The sequence below is a fragment of the Scardinius erythrophthalmus genome, assembly GCF_964197995.2.
Source record: "Scardinius erythrophthalmus genome assembly, chromosome: 11".
Classification (NCBI taxonomy): Eukaryota; Metazoa; Chordata; class Actinopteri; order Cypriniformes; family Leuciscidae; genus Scardinius; species Scardinius erythrophthalmus.
In genome coordinates this window covers 2836055-2854251 of record NC_138231.1, presented here as the reverse complement: position 1 = coordinate 2854251, position 18197 = coordinate 2836055, and the positions used below count along the sequence as shown (strand labels likewise).

The 18197-nt window shown below is 37.5% G+C and overlaps 1 protein-coding gene across 1 annotated transcript; it reads right to left on the bottom strand.

Annotated features, from left to right (window-relative positions):
• Positions 1-1189: 1189 nt before the first annotated feature.
• On the bottom strand, positions 1190-15233 carry LOC308699074 (GDP-L-fucose synthase-like). The gene is made up of 8 exons (XM_081379663.1): positions 15122-15233; positions 14904-15032; positions 13294-13367; positions 2174-2307; positions 1958-2089; positions 1765-1844; positions 1519-1618; positions 1190-1406 (listed from the first exon to the last, which is right to left on the bottom strand). The coding sequence occupies exons 1-8, from the start codon at positions 15167-15169 to the stop codon at positions 1351-1353; spliced, it is 753 nt and encodes a 250-aa protein (XP_081235789.1). The 5' UTR covers positions 15170-15233; the 3' UTR covers positions 1190-1350.
• Positions 15234-18197: the final 2964 nt, after the last annotated feature.

Here is an 18197-nt window from a genome sequence, read left to right as displayed (position 1 = left end):
ACGCTGTCATTTCTCCCTAAAACTCAAACTTGACGACAGAATCAGCACAATCGATGATTGTTGTAAAATGCAGTCTAGCTACAGTTGCTAAATTGTGGGACGCGTTTAATAATAAAAAGGGCTATTAAAAGCACAAAAATCTGCGCAAGAGATGCTGTTCCCAAAGCGGCGCGTGCTCCGAAACAGACCGGAACGAGACAAATTCTAAAAAATATGTCAAAATGACTGGCTTGGAGACTCACTTAAACACAGTTTATGTCTTAAATGGGTGTAGTTATGGAAATAGTTAGGAGAAAATATGGTGCATCAGTAGCCTATTAGATCTGCACTTGATCTTAAAGGGGAAGCAGTCTAATAAACATGTTGACGATTACGCCATTACTGCGAATCAAACAACAAAAGGCAAAAAGAAAATCACTCACAGCTCTTGAATGAACAGCTTCAGCTTTAAGAAGTATTAATCTATCTAGAAACTATGCATTGTTATTTTACATTAGATTTCTTTTTAGACCATACCTGAACAGTAATGTTGGTAGACCTTCCTGAAATTAAAGCACTGTGTAAGCCTATATAATGTGTATCTTTGTTTATTGTTTATATATTGTTTATCTTTGTAAAAATATATATTTATATATAGAACCGATAAGAATACTGTTACCCTCTCCCACCTCCTCCCTTCCTTTCCCCCTGATTCATGTCACTAAAAGTTCACTAAGAAGATCTACATACTACATATTATGTATCTTTTGAATCTATTGTTGTTTCCCTTTTATGTTTGTATCATTTTAAATGTATCAGTGCGATTGGTAAAATGACTCACTTTACCTTATTGGAATCGAAACTGGGAATCGGTAAGAATTAGAATTGCTAAAATAAATTAGCTAAATTATGATAAATTAATAACAAAAACAAAGAAAATGAAAAGATACAAAAGTGTGGTTGCTAAAATTTTAAATTATTTTTTAAATGTGTTTTAGTGTGTCCTGCTTTTTCTTCATTTATATGTGTAAATCTAACTTCGCTTCATGACTTGGATTTGGATAAAAGTATCTTGAAATTTTCCACAAGGAAAATGTATAATGCTGCTGGGAATGAAATGAAAATGGCTGATTTTCTAGACGTGTATGAATTTGGGAACCTTAAAATATTCAAAAAATTCTGTATATAAAAAAAGACATTAAACAACATAATTTAAAATATGAATGTATTATAGCAATTCACAGTACAGATCATTAGACAACAAACCCAGAACATACCCTGATTGACAAATTAGTAAAAAAATGTTTTGATAAATCGTTGGTTTCCAGCATTAAGATGCCCCCCCCCACCACCAATGAGATGTGAAGATCTTCATTTACGGATGATGTCATAATTGGCCGCTAACCAATCGCACGTCTCCTTGACGGCTGTAAAAGAAAAGCACTTATAAAGGTTCTTGTTCTTGTTTTGGTCTCTGCTTTTTACTACTATTGAAATAACATTTAGTAATTGCTGAAGCGAGAAGTGAAGATTGATCACCTGCTTTGAACGGTGTGAACTTGAAGTCTGGCAGGTATTTGCGTAGTTTGGCGTTACTGGCGGTTTTCTTGATCTGGCCGTCTGATTTACTAGTGTCATACTGAGAGCGGTTAGTTAAGGGTTAAAGGGTTTAAAGCTCAACAGCTCAAGAACAAAATATCTTATTTTGAGTTCCACAGAACAAAGATAGCAGTTCTGTCAGCTGTAAAAAATAACTGCAGACAATGTTTATATGTGAAAGGATACAATCACTTCACCTTTAAATCCAAACCCTTCAACCACAGCGTCCACAGCGTCCTTTATGGTCAACTCATCCTCCTCTCCGACTAGAGAGAAGAAACAAAGGCAAATCAAGAGAGACATGATCTTGATATCGGATCAGCCATTGAGCTCTGATGAAGCAATCTAACATGTGTGATGTCAAACACGGGTCGAGTACCTGACGCAATGATGGGCTCCACCTCGTCATACTCCCTCAAAACCCACACAAACAGACGAGCCAGATCCACAGAATAGATGAACTGACGCAGGGCGCGACCTGAACCCCAGACCTGCAGAGGTTTACCTTCCTCTACAAAACACACACACGCAAGTTTACCAACATGTGGGACACTCTGAATGTGACTGTGGCTTGAGAAAGTTAAACATGTCTCACTCTTTGCCAGGTACGTCTTGTGTACCAACCCCGGCATCACGTGGCAGTCCTCAATGTTGAAGTTGTCATGTGGTCCAAATATGTTGGTAGGGATAACAGCTGTGTATCGCAGACCGTACTGCTGAAAACACGCCCTAATGGACAAACACACACACACACACACACACACACACTTAAAATACTGTATTTGGAAACATTTCAGGTACATATCCATTTTTCTTAGGGAAAAAAAATTATGAATTATGAATTAATTATCATTAGCACATGTCAAACTCCAGTCCTGGAGGGCCACTGTCCTGCAGAGTTTAAAACACCAGCACCAAAACTCCTGCCTGGAAGATTCTAGTAATCCTGAAGAACTTGATTAGCTGGATAGGCGTGTTTAATTAGGTTGAAGCTAAACACTGCACGGCTGTGAGGCCTTCCAGAAACTTAGTAAACTATACACGAAACCCTCTCTCTGGGTAGGCCTACTGTACATTATATAATGTTAAAATTAACAATAGAGCCAAAACTATTCAAACCAACTGCTATATATTTTCAATAAGGAATAATTGACGACAGGCCGAAAATAATGCACACCCGAGGTGGTAATGCGGTCACGACGCGAAGCGGAGTTTTCTTTTTTTTCTTATATTAAAAGCTTATTTTTCTAATAATTCAACGGCCTGAAGTCAATTATTCCGCTTATACTACAGTTACCACACCTCGAAAAATTGTTCAGGTTATGTATTTCAAGACGTTTGTAAAGTTTTGTCATTAAAACTCTCTTGTATGTAGGACTAATTTCTTACCCAATGCCTCCGTTGCTAATTCCAAAACGTCACTTTAGAGTTAGTAACGGAGGTTTGAGCCACTGATAGCAGACTAATGCTGGGACACACGACTAGCTGACACATTCTCTGACTGAGTTCATCGCAGCAGATTTTAAACACCGACTTTGAACACAGACTGAACGCGTTGAACACGCGTTTGGGCATGATCAGTCATACATCAAATTGCTACATTCATAACCGGCCTTAAAGTGTGTCCTCGGCTCGGCTTTATGCAGTTATTAGAGAGAGATGTTGCAATAATGAGACAAAAGCATGTGCGTCAATATTATTATTCACTTATTAATTCAATTCGTTTTAATTAATTCGTTCATTCTTTTTTTTCTATTATTGACAGATGACAGACTAGCCAAATAAATAAAAAAAATAAAAAAAACCTTTTAACAAGTAAGGCCTATCAATAATTATTTATTTGTTATATTATCTGCAATAATAATCCGTGCTGCAGGACTATCCATTTATTTAGCCTATATTCAGTTTAATTTTCTATTGATTATAGATAGGAATGTACTTTATTTATTAAATTTAAACTGCATGTTTCCATTGATTGTGAAGCTAGACATTGAAAATTGCAGATCAAGCGCATGGGGCTAAATGCTTTTTCTTGTTATGAATTGTATCCTATTTTCCGTTATTACCGTTAACTACGCGAAGTGATATGGAACTGTAATGCGGTCAAGACCTGCCTGGAACTACTTTAGCTGTGCGTTTCCCTGAAAATAATGCACACCTTAGAACGTTCGTCAACCAATCAGATTCAAGCATTCAACGGCCCTGTAGTATAAAATATAATAACCAGAGAATGTCTAATATGGCGAGAAGTTTCACTCTCAGTAAACTTCCGGCTTCTGAACTGGTTGCAGTTCCTCTCTGATTCCACATGAGGGCGCTCACAGGACGAGTGCAGAATGAATGGAGGTCTATGGCGCTATACCAATAAAAATCCACTTTTCTCAGGATATAATTTTTTGTCTAGTAATTTGAATGTTGTATTCGAAAGGAGATGCAAATAAATTACACACTGCTGGGTGTTAGATTTTTTTGAGTCACTTATTTGCTTTAAAAAGTCTTTTAAAGTGTCAATGACGTCATTCACATGTACGACCAGAAATACTGCTTCACGGCAATCCTTCAGTCACTTTGGTGCGTTCGTGCTGTGCACTTTCTTTTCACTCGAGGCATCGACAACACAGCTGACACAGGCAAACACACGTGCTAGAAGAGTTTTTGTTTTGTTTGTTTCTGGTCCCGCTGCGGATGACACGATGCCATCAAGCGGTATCTCTGGTCGTAATCAGTCCTTAACTGACCAATCAGCGTTCATTAGCAGAATGCTAGCGTGTTATGGGCAACAACAACTCAACCTGTAAGAAATCAAAAGGACATAAGTACTCGTTCATTCAACTTTCGACCTAAAACCCATGTTGAACTTGCAAAATCTACAATCAGATCTGAGATTTCTCAACGGCAATCGGGTGAAAGAGACAAATTTAGCCGTCTAGCCCCATTGACTCCCATTCATTTTGCACTCATGGCGATCGCCCCCAGTGGAACTCTGGTGGAACTACAACCAAAATTCGGTACAATAGAGCTTAATAGGGAGTGGGCAGGCTCTCCGTAGACGGGCTCTGTAATAACTCACACTCACATAACAACTTTGTTGTATACAATCGTTTAAATTGCGCATAAGCAATATTTTGTTATATAAACCTTCTAATGATACAGTTATTGTTAAACCCCTGTTGCAAATCAGGTTTATTGGCAAGATTTACAGACTTTCAGCTGTTTGCAATGAACAAATCAAACAAGTACTTGAAATAGCTCAACACAACAAATGTTTCAAGTGGTTTCCCCAAATTCAACTGAAAATGCAACTTGTAATGACTTCTGCAGTCTCAAAAGTATTCATTATTCAGTCAGTGTATATACACTGCCCGGCCAAAAAAAAGAAGTCGCTGTTTGGATTTAAAAAGGCAAATTCTTAAGAGTCTAAACAATACATGTAGGAAGACACATCATGGCCATATTTCAGGATGACAGTGTCAAGATTCATCAGGCTCAAATTGTGAAAGAATGGTTGGGATTGTTGGCATAAGTGGAATTGCATTGGCATGATTTAAGTCATACTTATCTGACCGTTATCAGTTTAGCAGTAAATGAAGAGATGTCTTACGGATCACTAGTTCAGTAAGGCTCAGTACTAGGACCTTTTATTTTCACCCTGTACATGCTAGGCTACCCTTGGGAGATATCATTAGGAAGCATGGCGTGAGATTTCACTGTTTAACTGAGCTGGCCAATGACATCACTGTTTTCTCTAGAGCTGCTGCATAGATAAATGAACTAGTCAAGTTATGTCAAGTCACCTTCATTTATACAGCGCTTTTAACAATATGAATTGTTTTACAGCAGCTTTACAATGATAATAGGAAATTACAGTAACAGAGATTGTTTTGGCTTTACAGCAGCTCTAGGATAAAGTTATTGTCCTGCTAAAGTTATGTTTTGATTGATTGATTCACTTCCGCTGCGAAGATCATTAGTTATTAACATGGCTGCTAACCAAGCGGCAACATTCTGATCTGAAAAAATGAAGCCTACCCGGAAGTTCGAAAAGCTGCAATACATCGAAAATCCGCTAGAGGCAGGTCCCAAAAGGGAGCAAATGTCCATAGCCCCCATGTTAAAATGTCCGTTTTCACAGCATAAATTCATGATTTTACAGGTTGGTCCCATGGACTTTTATTGTATTTTTTGATAGCTTCTGAGTGCCTGACAACTGTGAGGGGGGTGATTTTTTTTCTTACTCGTTAGTTTAGATCATATTTAGTTATAAAATATATGACAATAAGGGCGTGGTTAACTTTGATTGACAGCTTGATTGACAGTTGACAAGGCAGCGCCACGGAGAATGACAACATAAGAAGCGCCATTTTTTAATACAGTTGACATATAATACTACTGTTTCTGTATCATAAAATGTAGTTTTAAGAGTTTTTCAGGCGAGAATGTAGTTGTTTAAAGCTCAAATCTGTGGTTTATTTAAAGATTTATGAAAATTGTATCCAGTTGATCCAGCGATGACCGGGCGCTCGGCGCGATGTACCCCGCCTGGAGCAGTCTTTCATCGGCTTGACGTTCTGAGGTTTGCCGCCAATGCCGCGGACTCTGGCGTCTCTGTAGTGGTTAAACATGAGATATAATTCGTCTTGTGTATATCTAACGGGTGATTTTTGGTCTTGTGAATCTATATTTTTTTTCCCTGGGCAATCGTTTTGGCTGAGGGGAAGTTTCATAACTTTATAAGCTATTTAACTGTACCGATGTATGGTTAGACTCGCGCTGATTTTGTATGTTTGGGTGAATTGTTTGCTTTATTTGTATAGCTTCTTATACCTTTTACTTATACTTTTATAATGGCTAACATTGATAAAACTGAAATTTAACAAAAAGAGACTGGGTTGAGTTTTTGTCATTTTAAATTTTAATACAACGAAGATGATCTGTAATGTTGTTTACTGCAAAATCTGTTGTTTAGTACAAATGCACATATTGCCTGGGCCATAAAATGTTTAATATTTTTATATTATATTTAAAATGAAAAGAGGCAGGTTTGTGTTTTATATATATTTTTTTCATAAATAGGCAAACGTTATGTGCAGTGAATATAATCAGTATGCGTTGCCTGAACCACATTTGTGTGGCTATAATGTTTAAGATTTCTTTAAATGAAAACGAAAAGAGTTAGTATGGTGTTTTATAACATATTTCGTTGCCTAAAATATACAGAGATAACCGGAGTAGCAGAGCGAGCTGAGTGACGCGCGCTGCGTCCTTTACCCATATATGGATTGGCCAGAAGGTGGGCGGGGTTAGGATTTCCCAAGATGGCGGCGCCCATTCCCCCCATAAACGGCTTCAACCCGTTCTTCAGAAAGTCTATGGGTAACGTCACAGACGCTTTGTCCATATTTTTTACAGTCTATGCTGCTAACACGACACCGTTCTAACAGAAAACCCTCACCGTGCTCCGGCCGTCCATCCGCACAACAACAGTGCCTGGCGGCTCGAGAACGCACTCCCGGAAATAGGTTCCAGGATGCAAACGATTATCAGTTATCTCTGTGCAAACCTCAAAAACACGCACATGCGCATCTCGTGTTCAGTCTATAGGGATGCGCGTATATATGTGCGCTGGCGTGTAGACCTTCTTTACAAATCAACCCTCATCAAATTACTTTTCTGGCCTTAAAAATGTATAAGAATTATTTATCGCGTCCGCGTAGCCACGAGAACCGGAATCATCCTGACAACGTTTTATCTGTACAGACTCTCTTCCCTTTTCCTGTTGCGGCTGACCTCTAGGCGGTCGTAACAATCATAAGTGATTACAATAATTATCATAACTCTCTCTCTCTATATATATATATATATGAAAACATATTCATCAGTTTCACAACACACGTGTGCTCCAAATACTCGCAACACAACCAAGGACAGAAACGCGCTGCAAATAGCATAGACCACAACGGAAATGTATGCGGAAAATATGCGTTATATATCTGTGTGTGAGGCTACGTCTACATTAATCCGGATACATTTGAAAACGGCGTTTTCGTTTATAAACGCTCTCCGTCCACACTAGCGTTTTCAAGCGTTTTCGGACGTTTCAGTGTGGATGAGAAACTTTTGAAACACGCCTGAAAACGCTAAATTCACCTTTACTGCGCATGTGTAAAACCCCACAAACGCTCACTGATATGATTCAGATGGAAAAATAAATAATAAAATTATCGCGCAATTCTTCTGACAGGATAATTTTATTTAGTAAAATATCTCACCATTCACTGATGCGTCCAGGTCGCACGCAGACACCATATGTTTGGTCTAAAACGCGACTGTTCTCGTGTATTACCGCAGGACAGCAAATGTGAGTACATTCTGTCATCTTTGCAGGACTGTGATATGAAGAGTGTGCAATGTAGAATATTTTTAGCAACAGTGTGAAAGTGAATAGCACATAACAGGCACAATACTGGTATAAACGTGAATACCTATTGGTACAATATGCGTCACATGACTAAAATTACGTCATCGTTTTTAAATCTCTCCGGTTTCACAGTCCACACTACAACGCAAAAACGGCGTTTTCAAATGTATACGCTTTGGAGTGCGTTTTCAAAAAGCTTCGTTTTCATTAATAAAAACGCCGTCTCAGTGTGGACGGAAGGCCAAAACGGAGAGAAAAAGATGCGTTTTCAAACGAAAACGTATTAGTGTGGACATGGCCTGAGTGTCTCAACTTTAAAACGTTGGACCCTAATTACCCAACATTCTTAAGAAACTTTATGAACATTTAAACATAAACATGAAAAAAAATGTAGTGTAACTGATGTATAGATTAATACATTTCCCTCATGTTCTTTTTCTCTATCTTATTTATTTTAGTTTTCAGCTCATTGTTCTTTTCTCATTTGTATTCTGATGACATTGAACATATATTGTTAATACATTTTGTATCTTGTATACAAGTTGTATGTCATAAAAATGTAATCTCTGTATATTTTGCAACTGCTGAGGTATAAGACTGTGAAAATACGTAATTACAAAGACTACAAACCCAGAAGGCGCACATGCGACGTATAAAAAGATAAGTTATCTCTCGCCATTGACTTCCATACATATTTTTTTCCGAAGTAAGGTGGTCCCATGAGCCTGAAGTGGAGGGGCGGGACTTAGGCTCTCTATTGGCACTCTCTGCTTATTTCCGGTTTCTGGACTGGCTGCAGTAACACGTCTCTGTCCATGCGGGGGCGCTCACAGGCGAGTGCAGAATGAATGGAGGTCTATGGCGAAAAACCCTCAAAATCCACTTTTCTCAGGATTAAATTTTTTGTCTAGTAATTTGAATGTTGTATTCGAAAGGAGATGCAAAGAAATTACACATTGCTGGGTGTTAGATTTTTTAGAGTCACTTATTTGGTTTAAAAAGTCTTTTAAAATGTCAATGACGTCAGAATGCTGATGTCATTAGCAGAATGCTAGCGTGTTATGGGCAACAACAACTCAACCTGTAAGAAATCGAAAAGAAATAAGTACTCGTTCATTCAACTTTCGACCTATAACCCATGTTGAACTTGCAAAACCTACAATAAAATCTGAGATTTCTCAACGGTAATTGGGTGAAAGAGACACATTTAGCCGTCTAGCCCCATAGACTCCCATTCAGTCTGCACTCGCCCGCGATCACCTCCAGTGGAATTCTAATGGAACTGCAACCAACCATCTATACAATGGGGCTAATAGGAAGTGCCAAGGCTCTCCGTAGACGGGCTCTGGCTGTAAGCAGCATAGATATATATTAAGGCTAGATGTCTTAAGGCGGAGTCACATCACCAGCGGCCATCTTAGGACAGGGCTCTGTGAATTAAGGTGAGTGAGCAGCACGCACACAAATCCTCTTATCTCGCTGAAATCTGGACGGATTTACAAACGGTTTGGTTTCTTACAAACCCCCCCCCCCCCCCCACCCCCACACACCACACACCACACACACACACACACACACACACAGAGAAATGAACTGGTAAGACTGAAACAGCAAATTTTGCCCCAAACTATATAAAAATGATATAATCATAATAACTCCAAAACTATAGCAAGGAGAGTCAAAAGGTAGGTATCGTTTGAAAGAACTCTTTTTAAATTTTTTGAAAATATAAATTACATTACATTTGGACATTGTCCCGCCAAGAAACGGTGGATAAAAGACAATATATATATATAATTTTTATTATGATTTTGCATATCTTTCATATTTGTCATGGAATAACTAAGGAAGGAAATAAGGTAGGAGGAAAATTCTTTTTTAGTGAAGTCCCCCTACATGTTAGCTGAGAAATTTTAGAAAAAATTTTAGAAAAAAGAGAAATTCTATGTATCAGCAAATAACTCAGCAATACTTAAGAGTTTTTCAAAGTGGATACATTCACTGTAAAGTTCAGACTCTAAGCTTTCAAATGACATCAACTTTGTGTTTATCAAGGCAAGATTTTTGAAAAATATGGTAATAAATATTTTCGCAGCTAGGTGGCGCCTGCTGGCGGTACACTTGGTTTTAGAGGGATTACTCAGCACTCGTTAGGAATTAATACATTTAATTAGATGCTTTAAAAAGCTGAGATTCTAAGCTTTAAAATGATATATAATTTGTGTTGTTCCATTCAGTGGTTGATTAGTAATAAATTGTTTTCTTTCCGAATGGGAATAAATCAAATAAATAAATAAAAAAGCTATAGGCCGCCTATGGGCGGTTATAGGACATGACACAAATTAATAAATTTTGAAGCCACTAGGTGGCGCTCTTCTCACTTGAAATATTTTTTTTTTTAGGCCTGCACTCTAATTTGATGTGAAATGTTGCATTTATTGAAAAATAAAATAAAATAAAAATATATATATATATTAATTCTAATGGAAAAAATAGCTCATAAAAATTACATAATTAATGCAAAGTATCATAAAAAATTCTAAAAATTCTATATAATAATCAGAAAACATTATAGAACAAAACAATATTTGAATGGTTATCCTAGGACAAAGTTAAGTACAATTTTAAGGCTTCGCCCGTTTTCGGGCGGGAGGAAGCTAAGTGTGACCCAATTATGAAGAAGCCCAGAGGGTTAAACATTTTGAACATAATTATTCATATGTATGCAGTATAATAGCTACATCTCTGACGTTTATAACAAACCAAACCGTTTGAAAATCGGTAGAAAATTGAGCAAGTTATGGTTATTTAAAAGTACATGCACCATGTTATGAGTGAGCGAGCACTGTCGTAAGATGGCCGCCGTGTGCGGATGTCGAGCTCCATTGGCCAGCAGCGCGGACGAGACATCTAGCCTTTATATGATATCTATGGTAAGCAGGTCCCAGCCAGGTTCGTGTTACGTACTGGCTCAAGGAAGACGAAGGCAGATAAATATAAACGTTTTTGTTTAATCAAAAACTCACTGGATACAAGATACTCAGGATACAGGCGAGACATCAAGCCACATAACACAAACAATACCGGACACTGAATTGAAAACAAGCAGGGACTAAATACACAGGGGTGATGAACATAAATGACAGGCAGCTGTGAGGAAGGTGATCAGTGTCCATGGAAACAGATGGGTGGCGGGAAACAGAACAAGGAAACAGGAAACAGAAGAATACAAACTAAAAGTCCATGACAATAAAGCCAAAACCGTGACAGTTCGTCAATTATTTGGTTCCCCTGGAAACATTTCCGTTGTGGTCTGTGTTATTTGCTGCGTGTTTCTGTACTTGGTTGTGTTGCGAGTATTTGGAGCACACGTGTGTTGTGAAACTGATGAAGATATTTTCTTAATTTGTGGGTGGGTTTTTTTCTATTTGCATGTGGGTTTTTTTTTTTATATTTGCATTTTTTTTTTCTATGTGCATGTGCTTTTTTTCTATTTGCATGTGTTTTTTTTCTATTTGCATTTTTTTATTTGCATGTGCTTTTATATTATATAAGCAATGATATATATATATATATATAAAAAAATCGTATTTGAACAATGGCTGAATTAAAACAGTGACTTACTGCCACCTACTGGCTGTTTTAGTTTCATGGTAAAATGTTAAATCTCATTAAATGATTTATGCACTTGTAATTGCAGTGTAAATGCATTCATGCCTCCTCTGCATTAAACATTCTGTGTAAATATACCTAATGCCACTTCAGAGTCAGCTTCTGTATGTCCCACATCTACAGTGCAAAGACTTGTTGACTGGTAACAGCCCTATAGTGCATTATCATTCCTCTAACAGAATTTATTGATTAAATTTAAAGTCTACCTGTAGGCAATAATTTTAGCCCTTAAAACTCTCATTTGATCACCAAAATTATATATTTAAACGTTTTTTTCCTAGAAAAAATATCTTCATGCTTTAAAATAACTTGAATGTAACTCTACACTCTTGCCTAATATAGTATGTGCGTTTCTACGAATATTCAAATGAGCCCCGCCTCCACTCATTCACATCAGCTCAGATCCACTCGTTGACGATCACGTTGATCTGATTGGTTACAAGGTACTTTGTGACGTCAGATATCACTCCTTAATGGAACAGTTTGTTTCTGTCGCTGTCAATGTTGTTTTTGGAAGTTACCTTAAAAAATGCAGTTGCCTCAAATCTGAGGGGGCTCTACAGGTGCTGTCTACAATGTATGCTGGAGATGTTTATTTCACTTGCATGAGCACTTGACTTGTTTTGTTTGATTGAATAGGCCTAATTCCAGTTGATGATTTGGCCTATAAGACGTCTGATTATTCAGTATCTAAGTGCAGCATCTTTGAAATATGCGCTATATTTTTTAACATTTGAACTTTAGTGACGATGCAAGACTTGAAATTGAATATTGTGCTTTTGGTTTCTGTAGGTGAAGGTCAGGTAAACTTGTCCCACAGGTGACATCTTGTGGCCAGAATATGTAATTAAGTGAGATTTTTTTTAGTTTCCAGTGACTGAATTACATTACATGCTGCTCCAGTGTCTAATTTAAATTCATTGTCTGTCTTGTTTGCATATCAGTGGTTCCAACAAAGAAATCACCTTGTTCATCACTTTGCAAAGTGGTTTATTTTTTTTTTTTTGGTCAATTCATTTTATTCACTTCTCACTCTGTGAACTGAAATGTGTTGTACACTTTATTGGCTTCTTCAGAATCTGCTAAATGCAGCAAATAACGGCGCGCTTGTTCCTTTGGATTAAAAAGCATTTGGTTAACAGAAAAGACATTATTTTCCAACATCCTACATTTTTTATGGCCTTTGTACTGTATTGATCTGTCTACTTAAAACACATTTTTAGTGAAAAGGATGAGGATGAAAGAGGAAGGGAGGAGATGGCTGGATGACAGGATTTTGTTTGAATAAGAAATTAATGTATGTAATCCAAATTTTATGATGTACTGTTTGTAGGTGAAGAATGAGACATGGACATGAGATGACTGCAACAGCAGGATCATGCTTTTATGATATCGAAGTCATTGGCAAACCTCCGGGGGAAACTTTTGTGGTCATGATGTGACCTCATCATGACCTCATCATGACCTCATCGCCACTCTCACTGTAAACAAACAGCCTAAGACCCGATGGGTTTAAAAGTAGGCTTTTTTTCTTTTCATAAATCAAAATTTCATAATAGACATGTGATCTGAGATACACCCATTCAAGAACCAATTAAGTTTGACACTAAGAGATCAAATCTCACCTGTTGTGGACATCAATCATGCGTTTGGCGTAGGCATAACCGTAATTAGACTCATGTGGGGCACCGTTGTGCATCTGACAGAGACAGAAAGAGAGAAATACGTCTGTAGAAGTTACTGAAACACAATTAATGCAAACAGACTCATGAAACCAATCAGACACTGGCTTAAATCACTCACATTCATGCTTTTTTAATCAGTATTTCTCACCATGATGGGACGGGACAAACACCCAACAGGTATTTCTGACATATACATTTTGGCGCAAATATTATATAAATAAATTCAATTAATGCTTTCGAGTTTCTGACATCAAAAACCCAAAGGTCGTTTTTACAGTTTAGTCTTTATTTACTGTGGAGGAAATTTGAGTTGAATTAATGAATATCACAATATCAAGAAGAACATCTTGTGATGTTTTTTCAAAGGAGAACGTACCCAACATCTGCTTATTAAAGTGTTGTCATGGTTGGGTGACTAATGAAAACGCAGGAGGAAGGAGTAAACGACAAAAGCAGTTTTTAAAGGTGCAGTATGTGATATTAACAGCTAGCGGTTGAACTGGATACTGCAGGCCACATTTACTCACTCGAGGACATGCAACAGGAGCATGCGCAATCCACAATGGAAGGCGGGGAGACTCACGTAGTTGATTTATCCATGTTTTAATATGCTCCCATTTTTAGATGGATGCCAAGGCTTTTTAGGTTGGGTAGAATCTGCAATCTCTGACCCAGTTCATTTGCTGGCTTTCATGGCTGCAATACGCTGTGTTTTCTGCTAACTGGCAATCCAGGTTGTCAAAATACTATTGAGTAAAATAACTGGCTGTAGAAGTGTTTTTCAGAGCAATGAGTGTGTGAACTTAGCATGTAAATCTCTGCAAACATAATATGGTATTTTTATGCTTTAGTACAGTCAAAAAATAACATGCAGCACCTTCTGAATCACAACATAACACTCAAAGTAAAATAGTGCTGAACTTAATTACAAAAATAAACATTATTGACTGATGCATGAAAATGTATTGAACTTTTAAATGAAATGTATAAATATGAATATATATATATATATATATATATATATATATATATATACACACACACACACACACACATTTGTCCTGTAATGTCTTAATTAAAAAAAATATTATAATAATAATAATAATATATATATATATATTATATATATATATTAATTAAAACATTACAGGACAAATGTGTGTGTGTGTGTGTGTGTGTGTGTGTGTGTGTGTGTGTGTGTGTGTGTTATTAATATACCCTAGAAACATGTCATGTAAATTTAATAAGAAACACTTCACAATAAGCTACCATTTAAACTAACTTTCATGACTTAACAATATGAAATATTTTTACAGCGTTTATTGGTATTTGTAAAAAAAAAAAAAAAAATCATTGACGTTAGTTACTTTAGTGCATTAATCAAACTTAAGTTTTGTAAATATATTTAAATGTAAATTTTGTATATCGGCGCATATAAAGTGTTTGTGCGGAGTGTGGAAGGAACAACCCGTGTGTGTGTGTGTGTGTGTGTGTGTGTGTGTGTGTGTGTGTGTGTGTGTGTGTGTGTGTGTGTGTGTGTGTGAATTTACCATGGTCTCATCTATCGGGTAGGGGGTTTTATCTGGAAAAACACACGTAGACAGACAAGAAACAACCTTCACCACCCCGAACTCCTGAGACATGTACAGCACATTGTCATTGATGTGCACATTATCTCTCTGAAAACAACAAAACAATACAGTCAGTGTACAGTTCAATTATCCAACAGTGATATTTCCAACCGTATACTACTTAATGTTATAATTACCCAGAAGTCCAGGTTCTGTCTCATGTTTCTGTAAAGCCCGCCCACCATGGCGGCCAAATGAATGACGTGTGTCGGACGATGCTTCTGGAAAACTGATCTCGTCTCTTCAGCGCTCCTGAAACGGCACATGTAAATACAGTTATCGTGCAATTGACACAAATGAAAACTCTTATATTTGAGCTCATTCTTTGTATGGATTCCATTCATCAACTAATATGACGCTTGTAAACACTTAGAAAGAACTAAATTAAATAGAACAATTAAATAGAAGCTGATTAGGTTAAGTGATTAGGGAATATTGCACAGTTTTCTATAACTTGAGCTTAGAATATAAAGTACATGTTATACAGTATGACTGTGATGATTTGATATTGTATTGATTATTGGTGTATGCAAAATATTTCTTATTTGAATCTATTAAATTTTATTATGTTTATGAATGTCTTTTATTCATTTTTCCTTATTAATCTTTTCCTTAAGAATTCTGTTACATGATTTTTCCTGTACATGTTATTGATATCTCTGGGTGTATTTTCCTTCAGAATTGTTTGATGTGCCTTGGTATCAAAGATCATCTGTTCTCATCTCTACAGACATGACATAATGCAAGATCTGCTATATTCTCTTAAAAGTGTTAAAACCATAAAGTCTCCAAAAGGGTCTGGCGGCAGACTTGAACTTTCACTCTTGACGTCACTAGCAATCGCCACCTGCATTCTCTGCTGACCAATTAAGAATTACTTCCAACCGAATTAAGCAATCATTGCCATTTGTATACATATATATTTGTTGTCAATATAGAATTATACATTATGTTTAAACTTTAAATCGCTGATATGCAATTTCTGTCAGGACCACAATCATCAAATACGATTGACAATTAGCATACAGTTTGGACTGGTGGTATGGTTCTGTTCTGGGCAAGAACTCCCTGCGTATCCATGCAGTCTAGCATCAATAAACCCCCTTAGGGTAAACTGAACACAACCAATGAGAATGTATTGCAGAGATCATTAAGTCAAGATTTTAAAGTACAACATAATTTGAGAATTTATTCTGATTCAAGGGGAATCAGAATGCAATACTGACTGGAGACAGGTGGAGCTGGGGAGGGAGGAGGGTAATCGCTCCGGAGAAATGCTATTCACCTTATTCCGCCCCGCCCACTTTTACTTCTGTCCAGTATTTCCGTTGTAAACCAACTTCCGGTTTAGCGGACCCTCATTCAATTTCGAGGAGAACTGCAGAGAAGTCTCACTGATAAAATGTCACATAAGATAAGCTAATTTGTGCCAAATGTGCTATGTACGTGTGTACCAACAGCACAGCAATGCACTGTTTCTCGGGGTGATTTTTAAACGACTTTTAGGTGTTTATATGACCCGTCTGGCTATCTGATCGCAGCCCGGCCAATGTGTAGTGTTTAGCCTACATTAGCCACAAACATCTAATGTTGTAATGGTCTCACTACAGGACACATACACATGCTATACCTTGTTTGAAAGCTATGGTCCTCTAGAATTCAGTCGCTGGATTTATTTTACAGCCATTACTTGTGTTAGAGATCAAACCATAAGAAATTGCAGCTAGCAGTTAGCTAAGCTAACGTTACCCTCTTGTTCATCTAGTTGAGGCTCTATTTTCTTTCTACATCAGTTCGTGGCTATTTTTTTCTCATCTGTTGGCTATACACTGCAAATGTATCTGGTGATTAAGCAAACAAACTGTGGTGTAATAATGTTTCAAACTTTACATGTAGTAACGTTAGTGTTTGTGCCCATCTTCATAACTAAGTAATAGCTATTAGAAAGACACAGCTATTAAATAATTTGATTGTGGCATTGTTTCAAAAGCTTCAAGTGAAATGTACTTTAGTACGTTGCAGCAGTTGTTAATAACCATAGGCCAACGCATTTGGCTATATAATATTATAGTCTATCTACTTATATCAAGACAGATAACAGATTGGACCAGGGCAAACAAAGCGCCAATTAGCTAAACCAGGAAGTGAGATTACGCGGATGGCGCCACCCAGTGCTACTTCCGGAATAAGGTGAATAGCTGTTGATAATACCGAAGGAGCTTATATATGTTTACAGTGATAGGCGTGGTATTCCTATAGGCAGACGTGTATCAGCTGAGAGTCACTGATGCGAGCTAGACTAACGTGACCTGCCAGAACTGACGCTACGCTTGATAATTAAAAGTTATACTAAAAGTTATATTTACACACTGCTGCTCTTTTTGTTCAGACGCTATTTATTATGGTTGTGGAATCTAGTAAACCATGACAGTTACTATCTTAAATATATATTTTTACGTTTGTGACGTAATACAGTTACATTGTTCTGTTCTCCTTTTCCTCCTTTAGGATTGATCCTGGACTTAATGCAAAGCCAGAGAAGAGACCTGGGGCATGTTCAAGTTCAAAACGGTGCGCAACGTTTTGCTACGGTTTCCGGGTTGAACGTCATGTTTGAACATCAAGAAACTTTGCTGCCGTACCATGGGTCCAGCAGGCGTAATGATATGACGCAGCGCCTGAAAATAGTCCCCAGCTCGGTAGAGTACGGTTTCGGTACGGCTGCACAGTTTCTTGATTATTACGCGGGAATGAGAGTATAGTTCCTAGCCATATCAGCCTAGAAAATCGCAACTTTTCATTTTCCGTCGCTCTTAGTACACGATGTAACTACAGAAGAGTCAAGTTTTAAATAGGAAAAATATCGAAACTCTTTGGTCATTTTTTTGAGATAGATGCTAATGGTCTTGTCTGATTCAATGATCTATGCTAAGCTATGCTAAAAGTGCTACCGCCACACCCGGAGATCGGCTGAAAGGATTCGAAAACGGTAAAACTGTTTAACTCTGGGGGAGTTGTAAAATAAAAAAAAGTGGAGTATCCCTTTAAAATAGCATTTGAATAACATGCGCAACACGCCACTGACTTTAGACGAGGTTTTTCCTGGTCTGTGGCGGAATTGTTTTCTGAAACTGCAAAATAGCACCAGGGAACGTTTGCGCCGGAACACGCCTCATCTTTTCCCTGAACCGCCCCCGGGAGCGCAAGTTCATT

What these genes read in the sequence shown, in the direction of transcription:
- LOC308699074 (XM_081379663.1), bottom strand. Translation starts at nt 15,169, where the DNA reads ATGGTGGGCGGGCTTTACAGAAACATGAGACAGAACCTGGACTTCTGG. An exon ending in GATTTAAAGGTGAAGTGATT is followed by an intron (nt 1,619 to 1,764) that starts GTATCCTTTCAC and finishes AACCGCTCTCAG; the next exon opens with TATGACACTAGTAAATCAGA. An exon ending in GTTCACACCGTTCAAAGCAG is followed by an intron (nt 1,407 to 1,518) that starts GTGATCAATCTT and finishes TTTCTTTTACAG; the next exon opens with CCGTCAAGGAGACGTGCGAT.